Here is a 14,724-nt window from a genome sequence, read left to right as displayed (position 1 = left end):
CAATTAGTATTAAAAGATTTATATAATTGTGTTATTATTGAATTAACTATATATCTTTTAAAAAATTTCATTCTTTTGACCCATATACAATGTTTATTTAATATCTATGTTGCAATTTTATCTTTGCAACTCATGGAATTGTTTCATTCTTTCTATACATCCCAAACATCATTCAAGTTCACTCCTTCATTTTGATAGGGGAAATACATTAAAACAGTAAAAAGGACCAAAATATCATAAAAAAAATTAGAGAATGTGTCAAAAATTCTATAGAGCCGTATAGTTTTTATCGAGTTGGGCGGCACTTCGACAATCCATTTGAATAACTATTTTTATTCATTACTCATCTACTGGGAACTCTGTTGATACGTGACCAGCAAATTCTCACATATAAATATATTAATATTTGGATGGTCTATTAACAAGTATGCATTTATTATATGAGGCCACATACCTAGTGAGATCGTACAAATGCAATCCCTTGCAACCTCAAACCCTAAATCGAGTTCTGTTGATACGTGACCAGCAAATTGTCACATATAAATATATTAATATTTGGAGGGTCCATTAACAAGTATGTATTCATTATACGAGGCCACATACCTAGTGAGATAGTACAAATGCGGTCCCTTGCAACCTCAAACCCTAAATCGAGTTAGGTTTCGAAGAGTTCTTAGTCAGTCTAATGATTCGGGTGTGCAAATCAATTATTATTAATACGATTTAAAATATTTATTTGACCTGAATTCAAATTATGGTCAAATCACCATTTATATCAACTTTAGGTTGCAGAGGACCTCGATCAAAATTACATTTATTGGTGAATAAGTTAAAATTTGAATTTCAAATAACATATGAACCATGACAAACAGAAACAGACCCCTACGGGATAAATGCTCGTACTTTTTTGTTGGTGTCGCACATAGGAAAATTTACTTTAATCCCATGATCATTGAGAAGGGCGAATCCCGCAGGTGAAGTAAACGAGGAGAGAGAAGTATCTACTACACCCCCCTCCATCTGTCAGCCCCTCCATAAGCTCCTCTTCAGGGTGAGAAAGAGAATCACAGGCATAAAAAGGAGGGCCCAAAAGAAAAAAAAAAGATAAAAAGAAACCTACAAAACTACCGCAGAGGGGCCTCATCTGTGACTCTGAGTGTGTGTTGTGTGTGAAATGTCAAATCTCTTACATATGTATATACATATTCTAAATAATAACAATAATATCCTATGTGCTATGCCTTTTCTATTTTGTTCTTGATTTCACGGTCAGAGAAGGGTCTCTGTTCAAGCCAGTACAGTTTACTGCTGCTGGTTCCGGAGAGAGAATAGGGAATAATGGTCTTGAATTTCAAGGTAAACCGCTGGAAAATGCTATGAAGTTTCTTGGTTCTTTTACGTCTTTTCTTCTCGGTTGGAAACTCCTGTTTTTCCTTGAAAATTTGAATGTGGGCTTTCTGAATTCTAGAGCTTTAGCTCTGTTACCAGTTGGGGTTTCTTTGTTTGTGTGTGGTGATGATTCTTGTTGGGATTTTCTTGCAATCAAGGTGTTAATGTTGTTTGTCTTTTTGATTTTTGGTTTCTTGGTCTTAATTTTTCAGATGGATCTCTCTCTTGTTTATTGATTATGTGGGTTGAATTCCAATTCCTGTCCTGAGCAACTTGAGAAAGGAAGTTAATTGAATAGTCTTGGAAAACAAGCTTTTTTAACCTTTAATTGGTTGTCATAAAAATTTGATCTTTATTGCTGAGTTTTCATTTCCAAGGATGTCCGACTGCCCTTTTTGGATATTTTCTTGGAAAAAAAAAAGAAAAACTTCTGCTCAGGAAATTCCGAAATGAGTGCTTTGTGAAATGATTGATCCTTTGGCAGTTTTTGGTGGTGTTTTAGGACTCAATCATTAGCCCATAAATCTGTTTCATTTGCTTTAGTTTCTGGAGAACACCAGAATGAAAGTTGCCTTCATCAATGAAAAGAAGTCAGCTTTTATGTCACAGAAAAACAGTGATTCTGAGTTTCTGTTGCTATTTATATGCTTTGGGGAACAGACACCATTGATTCTCATGTTATGTCTGATGTACTAGCAAATTGTTCTATGCTGAATTGATCTGTTTGAAAAGTGTGCCAAAAAGTAAAGGAGAAACGATCAAATGAATATTTATTGAAATGGTGCTACCATCGAAGATGATTTTCAGTTTTCCGTTCCAACAATAACGCCAACGTTTTCTTGGCGATTGCAGTGACTCTGATTACGTTTGTGTGTAAACTGTGATGGAAGACGACATATTTTCCGGCATTGCTAATGGTGCGCAGATTGAGGGCAAAGTTCTACAGACGTTCCAGAAAAACTTCGTGCAGGTGCAAAGCATTTTGGATCAGAACAGGCTGCTAATCAACGAGATAAACCAGAACCATGAGTCGAAGATCCCGGATAATCTGACACGAAACGTGGGACTAATTCGGGAGCTCAACAACAACATCAGAAGGGTGGTTGATCTCTATGCTGATCTCTCCAACTCTTTCACCAAATCCATGGAGGCATCTTCGGAAGGTGAATCAGCCGGGACGACAAAATCTGATGGAAGAGGCGGACAAAAGAGAATTAGATCCGGTAATTGATTACAGTCGGAGGTATCTAATCCTTGCTTATACCTTGGATAGTGTTAAAATCTCAGTTTCTTGTGAAACTTTTCTTAACCTTAACCTTCAAAACGAGCATTTTCTTTAGCCAGACAATAATAGTTCATACATTTCATTACCTTTGTAGTTCTATGTAAACTTTCTTGTTGCTGCAATTGAAATATCTTCATGAAATCAACTGCCCATATGTTGTAAAGATTGTATCATGGTTTCTATGGCAAAATTTCACAATCTTTTCTTCCTCTTTCCATGTTTATGACCATGTAATAATCTTAAACTTGACCATTAGTCTCATTAGTTTGCATCGATCTATAGTCTCCATTTTACGGCACAAAATCGAAATCGATCACCGGAGTTGAAACTATGGTTGAACTGGGGATCAGACTGAAGCTTCACATACTCTATTTACCAACCAAAAGCAAGAAAAAGCAAAAAGGGCAGAAGAATTGCTGTTTTTTCAAACTTGATTCTTGTGTTTCTACATTGGACCATACATGTAATGACCTTTATTCTTGCCTTTCAGATATTGCAGCAAAAGAACACTAACTTGATCCAAATTTTTACTAGTTGTCTTGCATCTTTCTTGATGGGCACTTTCAACGGGCATCTTTATTGCTTTTGCCATGTTTGTCAAAAGGTATTCCTCAATGTCTGGACCTTGTTGTGGCTCCCAAGGATTGGTTGGTAATATTTGCACATTTTTGGAAATAATTATTTTGCCCAAAGATTCCTCAACTGCTACACCCCTTTGATCTGTCGATAAAAATGGAAAAGTAAGGGTAACATTTCACAGTCTTGTTTCACGTTTTCTTTATTTGTTTTCGATACAAATAGGAAAACGGGGATGACATTTCATAATCCCGTCTAAAAGAATTGCATCTGAGCCTATGCAGAGGCTTTGGTCCCTATAGCCGACCCATAGAGTCACTGTGCTGCGACTATGAGTTAATCGAAACTTAGGAAGACGATCCCATTTTGAACATATGTAATGCCCACCAAATATTTGTGTAATAATTTGAATCGATGTCAGCACGTGACAATGTTCTATTCTTAACCATTCCACAGCGATGGAGTGTGTAGGAGTTATATATTCACAAGTATAACTCATTCACACAAGAGAAGATTTACATGACTCAAAACTTCTATCATGGCCAAAGAACAAACTAACAGTAGGAATACAAATATCTTGGGCACATGAATTTTTGAACATACTTAAAATATAATGGATTGTGTAGAAAGAAGGATGGTTTGAGAATTAGAATGAGTGAAGAGTACAATTGATTTTGGCAGGCAAAACAAGACTAGATTCTGATGCAGGAGGATGATTAGTCTTTGGACTACTGTTTTGTCCCAGTTAATGTTTTTGTTATCTTGTACACAGAATCATTCAGAAAAAAGAATCTGAGACAAAAGATATCCAAATGGTCTTACAGACAACAGAATAAATGGGTCCAAGCACTGTTGTAGAGCTTGAAACTCTAACCACTCTCAGGACTATAATAAATTACTCAAAATGAGTCAAAACTTTATCAAACAAAAAAAATTGTTGTTAAGCTTCAAATATGTTGGTTGAGTTTGATTTGATTATTGATTTAATCAAGCTGAAACGAATTTTAATTGGATAAACACATAAGTTGGGCTCCGGTATTTTATGGCCCGTTTCGTTTTATTTCTATTTTCATTTTTAATTTTCAGATTTTTCAATGAGATGAAAATATTTTATTGGTTTTTGTGCGAAAAATGAAAATATGTTTGGATTGTATGTTTCCAAAACTGGGTTTAGAGGTGTGAGAAATGAGAATTTATTTGAATTTGAATTATTGTACAAGTATTTTGTAAATATTGTATTCTGAATATACATTATAATATATTTTTGGTTTCTTAAAAAGTCAACATAACATGACAACATGTCATGTTATGTCTTCTTGTACTAATCAATGATGATATATAGATTTGATTCATTTTTCAACCATAATGGGTTCTTTGATTTCTCTTCCTAAAAATTTCATATATTTTTCTTGGATAATCAAATCATTAGCAGATAAGCCCAACTCGAGGTCCAATTACCAAGGCCTTGTTGCAAGCCCAATTAAGTGGCCCTGTTATTTCAAAAGATAAAAGGCCGAATACTTGTAAAATATTTAAATTAGAGGACTCGAGAGTAATTAGAGAAAAATTATTGGGGTGTTGTCGGAAAATTGAAGAGTTTGGTGGTGGTATTTATTATTTAGGATAAATTACAATAAACTTCCCTTAAGTTTGACATACTTATGTTGATGAAATTATGTAATCTTATAATAGAGATTTAAAATTATCAATTTTATACTTCCTGCAGAAAAATATTTTGAAAATTGTAAACAAATTGAACGAGTTAGATGAAAAAATTTGAAAATTTGTATAAAATTTAAAAATAATTAAAATTAAAATTTATAATTTATAATAATATTTTATTTAATTTACTATGAAAAATAAATTAAAATTTAATAGATACTAAGTAATAGATACTAACGAATTGAACTAATTATTAAAACACTTCTAAAACCAAGGGGATATTATTAATTTTCTAAATAATGAGGACTTATTCTTATTTATGACAAATTTGAAGGGGGTTTCTTGTAATTTAACCCGGCGTAAAATAGAAAACGGCGCACGAATCTAGCGTGATACCACGTAAACCCTAATTGAGCTGCTTCACCACATGTGTATATATATCATCGCTGCCTATCCCCAAAACGCCAAAAGTACTTTCCGCCTCCCATTTCCAATCTCGCCTTCAGTCGCAGCTCAGAGTTGCGAACACTTCAATAACGCAAGTTGAAGATCTTAGTTCTCGAGAAACATGGCCACTCAAATGAGCAAAAAACGGAAGGTATATTTGTATATATGTATATGTGTGTGTATTGCGATTGTGGAGGTGATTTTATTTGAGTAATTTTGTTTTCGGGGGTGGCAGTTTGTGGCGGACGGGGTGTTTTTTGCTGAGCTGAACGAGTTGTTGACCAGAGAGCTGGCGGAGGATGGGTACTCCGGTGTGGAGGTGAGGGTCACTCCCATGCGTACCGAGATCATCATTAGGGCCACTCGCACTCAGAATGTTCTTGGTAATATTTTGATGTCCCTTTATATTCGTCTATTGTATCTGCCTACCAGCTAGCAGTGGGTATATCAGAATAACAATTGCTAAATCACGAGGAAATAGATAGCTGAAAAAACTGAAAATGCGAGACGGGTTTGTTTAATTTCTGTAGAATTTGAAGTTTTATACTCGAAAATATGTATGGTAATATTTGATTATGTTATTTAATTGGGAAAATGAAAAATGTATCCTCGACTAGCAGGGAAACTAAAGAGGCTTTGAAGGTGGAGATATATTTTTATGTAAATATAGAAGAAACATAGGTTACTTTGGAGGTTGTTTGTCATCTGTTTTAGCAATTGGAATAAGGTTATGTATTTATTTTGTTTAGGTGAGAAGGGAAGAAGAATTAGAGAACTGACATCTGTTGTCCAAAAGAGGTTCAAGTTCCCAGAAAATAGCGTTGAGCTCTATGCAGAGAGAGTTAACAACAGGGGCTTATGTGCTATTGCACAGGCTGAGTCCTTGCGTTATAAACTTCTCGGGGGGCTTGCTGTCCGCAGGTTTGCATCAGATCTTATTAACAATTTTGTTTTATTTGATGACAAATATTTTTCATGTCTCAGATATTAGTTTGTCTCTTGATGATGCAACATACTTGGATTTATACGCACCGTGAACTATGTGAACTTAAAAAAGAAACAATTTCTACCACCTCCTTTTGCATGTCTTGACAGTCTCAAATGTTGAAACGGCTTTATTATGATAGTTTCTGCTAGATCTTGTTAAATTTCTAGCCCTAGCTCAAGATGATCAATTTAGCATTTATTCAACATAGCATTGGTTACACACCTTTCTTTCTCCAGATTTCTTTGGGACCAAAGATAATATCAACCGATGCTTAAATTGATCTCTGGAGTTAGGTTGGCCTCTTTACTTCCCAAGTGTAATGGGGTTTTCTGAATACTCCCACATGGATCAGTTGGAATATTTTAGCTGTTTCCCTTTAATTTAAATTCATATTCGATAACAATTGTCTGTTTGTCTGCAATTCATAACCTTCTGTTAATCCTGATATCAATTAATTCAGTTTGATTGTAATATCTAAAATAGAATCTGGACTTAGTGATTACTTGATGACTGTGATTACTTGATGACTGAGCATTGATTTTACTCTTCCTTTCACATATTGGGTGAAGGGGTTGTCATCAATGCTTATAGTGAATTGCTGGAGTGAGTCTGGCTCCTTCGACTATTTTCATGTGTTTGGAGTTTAGTATATGCTCCACACAAATTATTGGACATTACCTATTTTCTTTGCTGGTGGCATTAGATCATTAATTTATCATATTTGTTGTCAATGTGATGGATCCTTCTCTTGGATAGTCAGAGCTGATAGTTGTTATAGCTGCATGGGGCATAGCTTGGTTTGCCACTGTTTTGCATTTTTACATCTCACCCCAACTTAAGACATTCCTACTCCAACTTTTCTAACTTTTTCTACTTGGAAGAAGTCTTTAATAGGATAGCGACATAAAGAGGATATCATAGAAATTGGTTACCTTCAATTTCCAATTTAGCTGCTTCTTTAATTTGTCTGTTGTCGATGGAGTCTGGAAATGGCTGCAGTACGTGTTATTCAAGCATCATGAAATCTCATATTTTGTTTTGTGTCATGTTAGTGTCTTTCTCTCAGAAACTAGATTATTCTCAATGCAATAAAAAAATTGTGATATCTTGGCATGGATTGATGTTAATGATCTCCATCCCACTATCATGGGTTGAGTAGGCTTTCTCACCAATGCTTACAGCAACTGCTTGGAGTTTGTCAGGCTCCATGGACTCCTTTTATGTTTATGGAGTTTGGAATACTCTCCTACAAATAACTCATCTTGATCCTTGTGTAATGCTTGGCTCCTGGTTTTTATTCAGCCAAATTATTTGAATTTACATCCTGAGCTACGTAGTTCCATGTGGGGCAGCAGCCATAGTATGTATGAAATTGACATAAAAATTTCTGCTGTTTTACATAAATCTCCTGTCAGTTAAAGGGATTGTTGTCTCTTTTATTCTAAATTCTCTAAAATATCAACAAAATGTACATTTTTGTCTCATTAATCCTGTTTCTTCTTTTCAGAGCCTGCTATGGAGTCTTACGGTTTGTTATGGAGAGTGGTGCAAAGGGGTGTGAGGTATGGAAAATAATTCTACTCTTTCCTGCAAGATCAGCATTTGTTACTCAAACTTGGCTTACAATTTGTACTGATGTATTTGTGCAGGTAATTGTCAGTGGAAAACTTAGGGCTCAACGTGCCAAGTCAATGAAGTTCAAGGATGGATACATGATATCCTCAGGCCAGCCCGTCAAAGAATACATCGACTCTGCTGTGAGACATGTTCTTCTCCGACAGGTCGGATTTTGTAACATTTTCTTTAAACATAATAAAACTGTAGCTGATGTCACATGTGTTGCCATCTTAAACCAGTTCTCTCACTGGGCTAACATAATTGTTTCAGGGTGTTCTTGGCATCAAAGTTAAGATCATGCTTGAGTGGGACCCGAAGGGGAAGCAGGGTCCAGTCACACCCTTGCCTGATCTTGTCACCATTCATCCACCAAAAGAAGAGGAGCATTACGTCGCCCCACCAGTTGCTGCAACTGATGTAGAGATCCCAATGGCCTAAAAGATTTTGTCAGCAGCCAATGTAATGTAGATATGAGATGTGAAACTATCACCAAAACCACTGGACTTTGTTCCAGTGTTCATGATTTGCTCGTAATCTTATATACCGTGTACTTGATCATCTCGTCTGTCTTCATGCTTATGATGTACTTGGAAAAGTCTTTATAGTTTGTGCAATTATGTTCTCTATATTGAAGTTGTTGAGCATGTTAGCAACTCTTCTTGTTCATACTAATATCTCATTTCAGATTGTGAAAAGTTTTGTATGAATGGTGATGCAAAATGGCCAGTAAAGATCTATCTTTATCAGAAGAAAACCAAATCAATGAACAAGAATTGCTCTGAAGTGATCCTAATACTTCGTAATTGCTGAATTTATTGAAATGAGGCCAAAGGGGGAATAAGCATTCAGCAAGATGGAGAAAGGTTGGCGGAGGAAGTATATTACATCGTATTAAAATAGTGTTGAAAATAATATCTATAGAAATTAAAGATGGGAAGCCAAGTAAGCTAATTTTAAGGAATTATTACCAACATTTGCAAAAAGCGTGATAATCATTACCAACCTTGAATTTGTGATGAAAACATACTAAAAAGTATAAGATGGCAACAGGTTGTAAATGGTTGGAGTTAAGATTTGCATTATTGTTCAAGTTTGTTTGAGTTATTGAATTTTAAATTAGTATTATTATTGATCTAATTAAATTCAAATGAGCTTTAATGAAGCTCAAGTTGAACTCGAAAGTATAATTCAATAAATTGAGTTGGAAGTATTTTTTATGGATTAATTTTAATGGAGAGTTATATAGTTTGAAGATTTATTTTTTAGAGCGAGAGTAGTGTCCTGATGAGCCGATTGAAGTTGGGCGGAGGGAGCTCAGATCCAATGACCTTTTTGGGCTCGGGTCAAGGATTGCAAGTACCAATTTGTTAATGTCGTTGGGTATTGGAGCACGCTTTTAGTGTATTTATTCGAACCCTCTTGATTCACAGCCAGCAAACATCATATTCATATGCTGCTTGTGCTTCTCCTTCATCTCTCTCTCTCTCTCAATAACATCCACGCTGAGGCACTTCATCCAGTAATCTCTCTGTCTCTCTCGCTCACTCTCTACGTATATAAATCTGTGTCTATATCTATATGTGCGTTGCATGCAGGCGTGAGTGTGTTGTAGGCATGTAAAATGTCGGGCAGAGTTCAAGCCATTTACGACAAATAACGAGAATTTCAGCTCGTTTTTACGTTTGTAGCGGCTGAAATTATAGGTTATTCTGCCCGTTTTTGCATTTAGTTAACAACTGATTGTTTTTGAAATGGAATTGGTTGATCAAGGTGTTGTATTATATTAATTGTTTGAATGCTTCAGGTAAAATATTTTGCGGAAAGATGGGGATCATAGAAAAGATTAAAGAGATCGAAGCCGAGATGGCTCGCACACAGAAAAATAAAGCCACAGGTCATATTTTTTCTCTTAGTTATTCTTCTTTATCAGTGTGGATCGTGTTTTATATTGTGAATGTCAGGCATTATGTTTACTGTGATAATTGCGCTTAGGATGAAAGAAAAGCTGGTGTCATATACCTTTGAGATAGGTCATAAGAAAAAGATTTTGGTGGTATTATATAGTCGTTTTGAACTAAATTTTCTAACAACTATTCGCTGTTAACAGGAAGCGAATTGAAGTGTTTGATTTTTTGTTGATTGTCGATTGGCTGGATTGGTCCCTTTTTATCTTTGATGCTACAATTGATTGTTCTGCTTTTTGTTCAGGAAAAGTGAGAGCGTATTTGGAGTCAAACCTTTGGCTTCAAAATTTGGTTGTGTATTTTGTTTTTTTTTCTAAGTTTAGGATTTGTGGATTTGGCTTCTTTAGTTATGATGACTTGTCCTGTTAGGTGCGTCATTATACTGATTTGTGCATTTCATCCATCACGCAGAATATCATTTGGGCCAGCTCAAGGCTAAGATAGCAAAGCTGAGAACACAGTTGTTAGAGCCCCCAAAAGTATGCATGTTTAAATTTCTTGATGTTTTGTAAATAAATCACGGTGGAGTTTAACATGCTTGGTTTCATGTGTAGAATAATGTTTCGCATGGAGAATTTCCTCTATAAAGTTCTCATCCCTGAGAGTTGCTTGCTTGTATGATGACTCAGTTCTTGCAAGTATCCTTGTATTCTGATAATTCTTCCACGATGTATCAGGGTTCTAGTGGAGCTGGGGATGGTTTTGAAGTTACAAAATTTGGCCATGGACGTGTTGCATTGATAGGTTTTCCCAGGTTGGCCATCTCATTTCATTAGCACTGCATGTGTCGGAAAAGAGAACAAAGGAAAGAAGAAAAGCTGAATTTCTAACTAAATTATTGAATCTTTTTTACGTTATTTGCCACCAGAGGGTTGTCTAGGAACAATGACTAGTTAAGTGGCTTTTTATGACTGATTTTCAATTTTTACCTGTTGGGTGTCACTCCAGAGCTTCCGTATCATTATTGTTTGGTCAACCTTGGGTGGATAGGGAGAAAGGGGTATTGTTAATATCTTGTACCTGGGGCCTGTGGTATGCTTATATTCAAAAGACACATGGTTTTCTTTCCAGTGTTGGAAAATCAACTCTTCTGACTTTGTTGACGGGAACACATTCAGAAGCTGCATCGTACGAGTTCACCACTCTCACCTGTATACCTGGTATCATTCACTATAAAGATACTAAAATACAACTTCTTGATCTTCCTGGGATTATAGAAGGTGCATCTGAAGGAAAGGGGCGTGGTAGGCAGGTAGGCCCTTTGAGTACAATTGAGAATACTATTGGATCTAGATGCCTAGGGAGATTGAGAAAAATGAACGTGATGGAAATCCTGATACAAGCTTCTGACTTTGGTTTAGGTCATTGCTGTTTCCAAATCATCAGATATTGTGTTGATGGTCTTGGATGCATCCAAAGTAAGTGTTTAGTAATATCAGTGTGTATTAGTTAATAATATGATTGTGTTTATTTTTATCTTTAAGTTTACTCTCCAAATTTGTGAAATGCATCTCACACATAAACTTGGATGCATACTTTTATATTCGAAGGCTTCTGTTTGCGTTCCATGGTTAGCAAGGAGAAATGGCCATAGTTGGTTCTTCTAGCACAGTGCATGTGCAGATAACTTATAAGACATGCAATGTATAGTTGGGCAGACACTCCAGTATGATGTTATGACAGCCTTGCCTATTTCAGTGCCAATATCTGCTGACTCTAGTTTCTCCTTTTATGTTGCTGAGATTTCAGGATTCTGGAAGTACTAATTGGAACCATTTCTTGTTTATTTGGTGTTTTGATGTGAATTCTTTTCATCCAGTCTACCATATGTTAGCTACGGTAAATTTGCCTTGGCATCGGAGAAGGATGGTTATTATTGTTATTTTTGGAATTACATTACAATTGAAATTTGCTTTAATGTGTTTTTCTTTGAATTATTTGCTACATAACAATATAAATGTTAATAGTTACTAAGTGCTTTATATTTCATAGTTATCTGTTTGTCAGTTTCAATAATTAGTAACTATCAGTACATCTTACTATCAGCTGTTGGGTTGGTTTGAATACTTTCCTTGCCTGCTAACTAACTGTGAAAATTTTAGAGCGAAGGGCATCGGCAAATCTTAACGAGGGAGTTGGAAGCTGTTGGCTTACGTCTAAACAAAAGACCGCCTCAGGTAATGTATTCTAAATTATTTTCCTTAGACGTAATATGAGAACGTTACAATAGAATAATCAGATTAGTTTCTAAAGTACTGTCTGTTTGTATACCTGTGAATCTAACCTCATTCTTATTTGATCATTATTTGTGGATCCTCTTGCTGGCAGATATATTTTAAAAAGAAAAAGACTGGGGGAATTTCTTTCAATAGCACTGTGACATTGACTCATGTGGATGAGAAGCTCTGCTATCAAATATTACATGAATACAAGATTCACAATGCTGAGGTATTCTCTTCCTCCCTCCTTCGTCTCTCCACTTGATGTCATTAGGCGTCAAGCATTAATGGACAAATTCACTCACTTGCGATAAAATTATGTTTTGCACAATATGAAACTCTGGAATGCATAAAACCTCTATGAGCTTAACAGGACAGAGTGGGTTTGATTATTTACATGTAACTAGTGCTAGAATCTGTGTCTGGTACGAGATCTCCTTAATTTTAGGGTTCTGCTTGTCTGGTGAATACTACCATATTCAGGTGTTGTGCAATGAAGTATTAAATGGTGATCATGATGACTTGAAGCATTACCTTGCCCAATATTTCTGTTGACAGTTCTGTTTTTCACATTAATTTTTGTAAGGTTTTGTTTCGTGAAGATGCGACGGTGGATGATCTTATTGATGTTATTGAAGGGAATCGCAAGTACATGAAGTGCATATATGTATATAACAAGATAGATGTTATCGGTATTGATGATGTTGACAGATTAGCACGACAACCTCATTCGATTGTCATCAGCTGCAACTTAAAGGTACATGTTTCAGTTTCAAGGTGCTCAACTGATTACATGTTTCTAGTACCGAACAAACAGTTCGTGTCAGATTGATTGCGTCTTATATGTTGCTTAAAACAACTCTCGTATCTGGTCTAAGGGGCTGTGGAAGTTTAATGGTTTGTGTTTATGATGCCTTAAAACAGTTGAATCTTGACAGACTGCTGGCAAGAATGTGGGAAGAGATGGGTCTTGTCAGAATATATTCAAAGCCTCAGGGCCAACAACCAGACTTCACAGACCCTGTGGTCCTTTCTGCTGTATGTCCCCGAATACTGCCTCTATGCAGTGGTTTCGTGAATGGAATTCTCTGTCTTTCCAATTGATTTAGTTTGATATCATGATTCTTGGTTTTATAAATTATGGGATAATTTGTTGTTGCTTCTCTATTTTTAATTGATGTATTTCATTTTTATATTGTATTTTGTTTATAGTTCTGGACATGATTCCAGGGTAGAGGTGGCTGCACTGTTGAAGATTTCTGTAACCACATTCATCGGAACCTGATAAAGGATGTGAAGTATGTTTTGGTCTGGGGCACAAGTGCAAGACACTACCCACAGCATTGTGGCCTTGGTCACGCTCTTCAGGATGAGGATGTAGTACAAATAGTTAAGAAAAAGGTACTTAATCATTTCCATTTTGATGACTTCTCTTCAATCATGTTGGAAACGCTTTCATTGAGCTCAAAATTGGTAATACTCTGGGTTTGCCCAACTATGATTCCTTGATGTTTTGCTAGCCATGTTTTCGTTTGATTATGCATGTTCCAATAAAGTGATATGGGGGCAGAAAATTGCTAAGCATATTGAAAGTAGTATCATTTGCTGGAATCTCAAAGAGAAGCTTAAACATGATGGGTCCTTGGTTTGAAGTTGGAGATGACTTCACACAAGATATTGTACATTTTGTGATCTATCCTTGCCTGGCATTGGTCCTGGTCCAGTTTCAGGTGTTGTATATCTAATATATTTTTGTTGCTGTGGTTATCCTCTTCCTGGATACAAATAGGACGAACTCCCTTAGAAGTCCTTTGAGGTGTTGTTACTTTACCAGGTCTAGAATCCAGCCCAGAATAATGCTGCAGCTTGGAGTCTAATTGAGCTTATACATTAGTGTATTTTGAACTGATGAATTCTATGTGCAAAATGCCAAAACAGCTAAAAATATGCTGATCCACCCACCCTAGAACATTAAAACGAGCCAAAAGTGTCCGTCTTGAAATAAGTTACTATAATGTTACCACCCATAAGTTTTGTAAAAGCCCTCTAACTTGGCAAAATAGCAATAGAACGCTTAATTTGCTTTCACATTGGTGTTTTCTACATATCACGCCGAGGTTAATGATGTAACCAGTCTATTTAACAAAATTTCTTTCTAAACACCTTCCTTCCATTGCTCTAAGTTATTTGGCCAAAAATGATACCATAACGTAGGGATATGAAGCATTGACTGACTTCTTTCAGGAGAAAGAAGATGGTGGCAGAGGACGGTTTAAATCGCACTCAAATGCTCCTGCTCGAATTTCTGACAGAGAAAAGAAGGCTCCCTTGAAGACATAACATGGGACAGTCTGCAAACACTGGAAATATTTGCTCATCGTCCAGATTATCTACATTCTGGAACGGAGAATTACACATTCAAGAGGGCGTAGCTGGGATTTTCAGATGGGCTCCAGAAACCTATTGAATGATCGATCTTTTTTCTCGTTTGTTGTATTTATGAGTAGTCATTCATCGGTTATACAGATTGCTGGTAGCAAAATATATTCAGTAAAGATCATGTTGGTTTTGTTGTTA

The 14,724-nt window shown here is 36.0% G+C and overlaps 3 protein-coding genes across 5 annotated transcripts; all 3 read left to right on the top strand.

Annotated features, from left to right (window-relative positions):
* Positions 1–998: 998 nt before the first annotated feature.
* Positions 999–2,815, top strand: ELF4-L4 (ELF4-like 4). 2 transcript variants are annotated; one of them, XM_011074274.3, is made up of 2 exons: positions 999–1,356; positions 2,242–2,815. In XM_011074274.3, the coding sequence occupies exon 2, from the start codon at positions 2,273–2,275 to the stop codon at positions 2,618–2,620; it is 348 nt and encodes a 115-aa protein (XP_011072576.1). In that variant the 5' UTR covers positions 999–1,356; positions 2,242–2,272; the 3' UTR covers positions 2,621–2,815. The 2 variants fall into 2 exon arrangements, with proteins under 2 accessions (XP_011072576.1, XP_020547961.1); XM_020692302.2 differs by lacking the exon at positions 999–1,356 and adding an exon at positions 1,400–1,547.
* Positions 2,816–5,350: 2,535 nt separating this feature from the next.
* Positions 5,351–8,590, top strand: LOC105157794 (small ribosomal subunit protein uS3x). Its single transcript, XM_011074273.3, has 6 exons — positions 5,351–5,510; positions 5,595–5,742; positions 6,109–6,280; positions 7,855–7,909; positions 7,997–8,128; positions 8,235–8,590. Exons 1-6 carry the CDS (start codon positions 5,481–5,483, stop codon positions 8,400–8,402), a joined length of 705 nt encoding a protein of 234 aa, XP_011072575.2. The 5' UTR covers positions 5,351–5,480; the 3' UTR covers positions 8,403–8,590.
* Positions 8,591–9,228: 638 nt separating this feature from the next.
* On the top strand, positions 9,229–14,724 carry LOC105157793 (developmentally-regulated G protein 2). Of its 2 annotated transcripts, none has more exons than XM_011074270.3 (12): positions 9,229–9,483; positions 9,769–9,858; positions 10,340–10,407; positions 10,606–10,682; positions 11,000–11,180; positions 11,290–11,346; positions 12,031–12,105; positions 12,257–12,376; positions 12,734–12,904; positions 13,072–13,185; positions 13,378–13,548; positions 14,392–14,724. In XM_011074270.3, exons 2-12 carry the CDS (start codon positions 9,789–9,791, stop codon positions 14,485–14,487), a joined length of 1,200 nt encoding a protein of 399 aa, XP_011072572.1. In that variant the 5' UTR covers positions 9,229–9,483; positions 9,769–9,788; the 3' UTR covers positions 14,488–14,724. The 2 variants fall into 2 exon arrangements, with proteins under 2 accessions (XP_011072572.1, XP_088734553.1); XM_088878427.1 differs by lacking the exon at positions 9,229–9,483 and adding an exon at positions 9,529–9,667.

Source organism: Sesamum indicum, linkage group LG3, assembly GCF_026168435.1.
Source record: "Sesamum indicum cultivar Baizhima isolate 11 linkage group LG3, ASM2616843v1, whole genome shotgun sequence".
NCBI classification, from domain to species: Eukaryota; Viridiplantae; Streptophyta; class Magnoliopsida; order Lamiales; family Pedaliaceae; genus Sesamum; species Sesamum indicum.
Note: the sequence above shows the minus strand (reverse complement) of the source record. Positions and strands in the feature narration are given on the sequence as shown.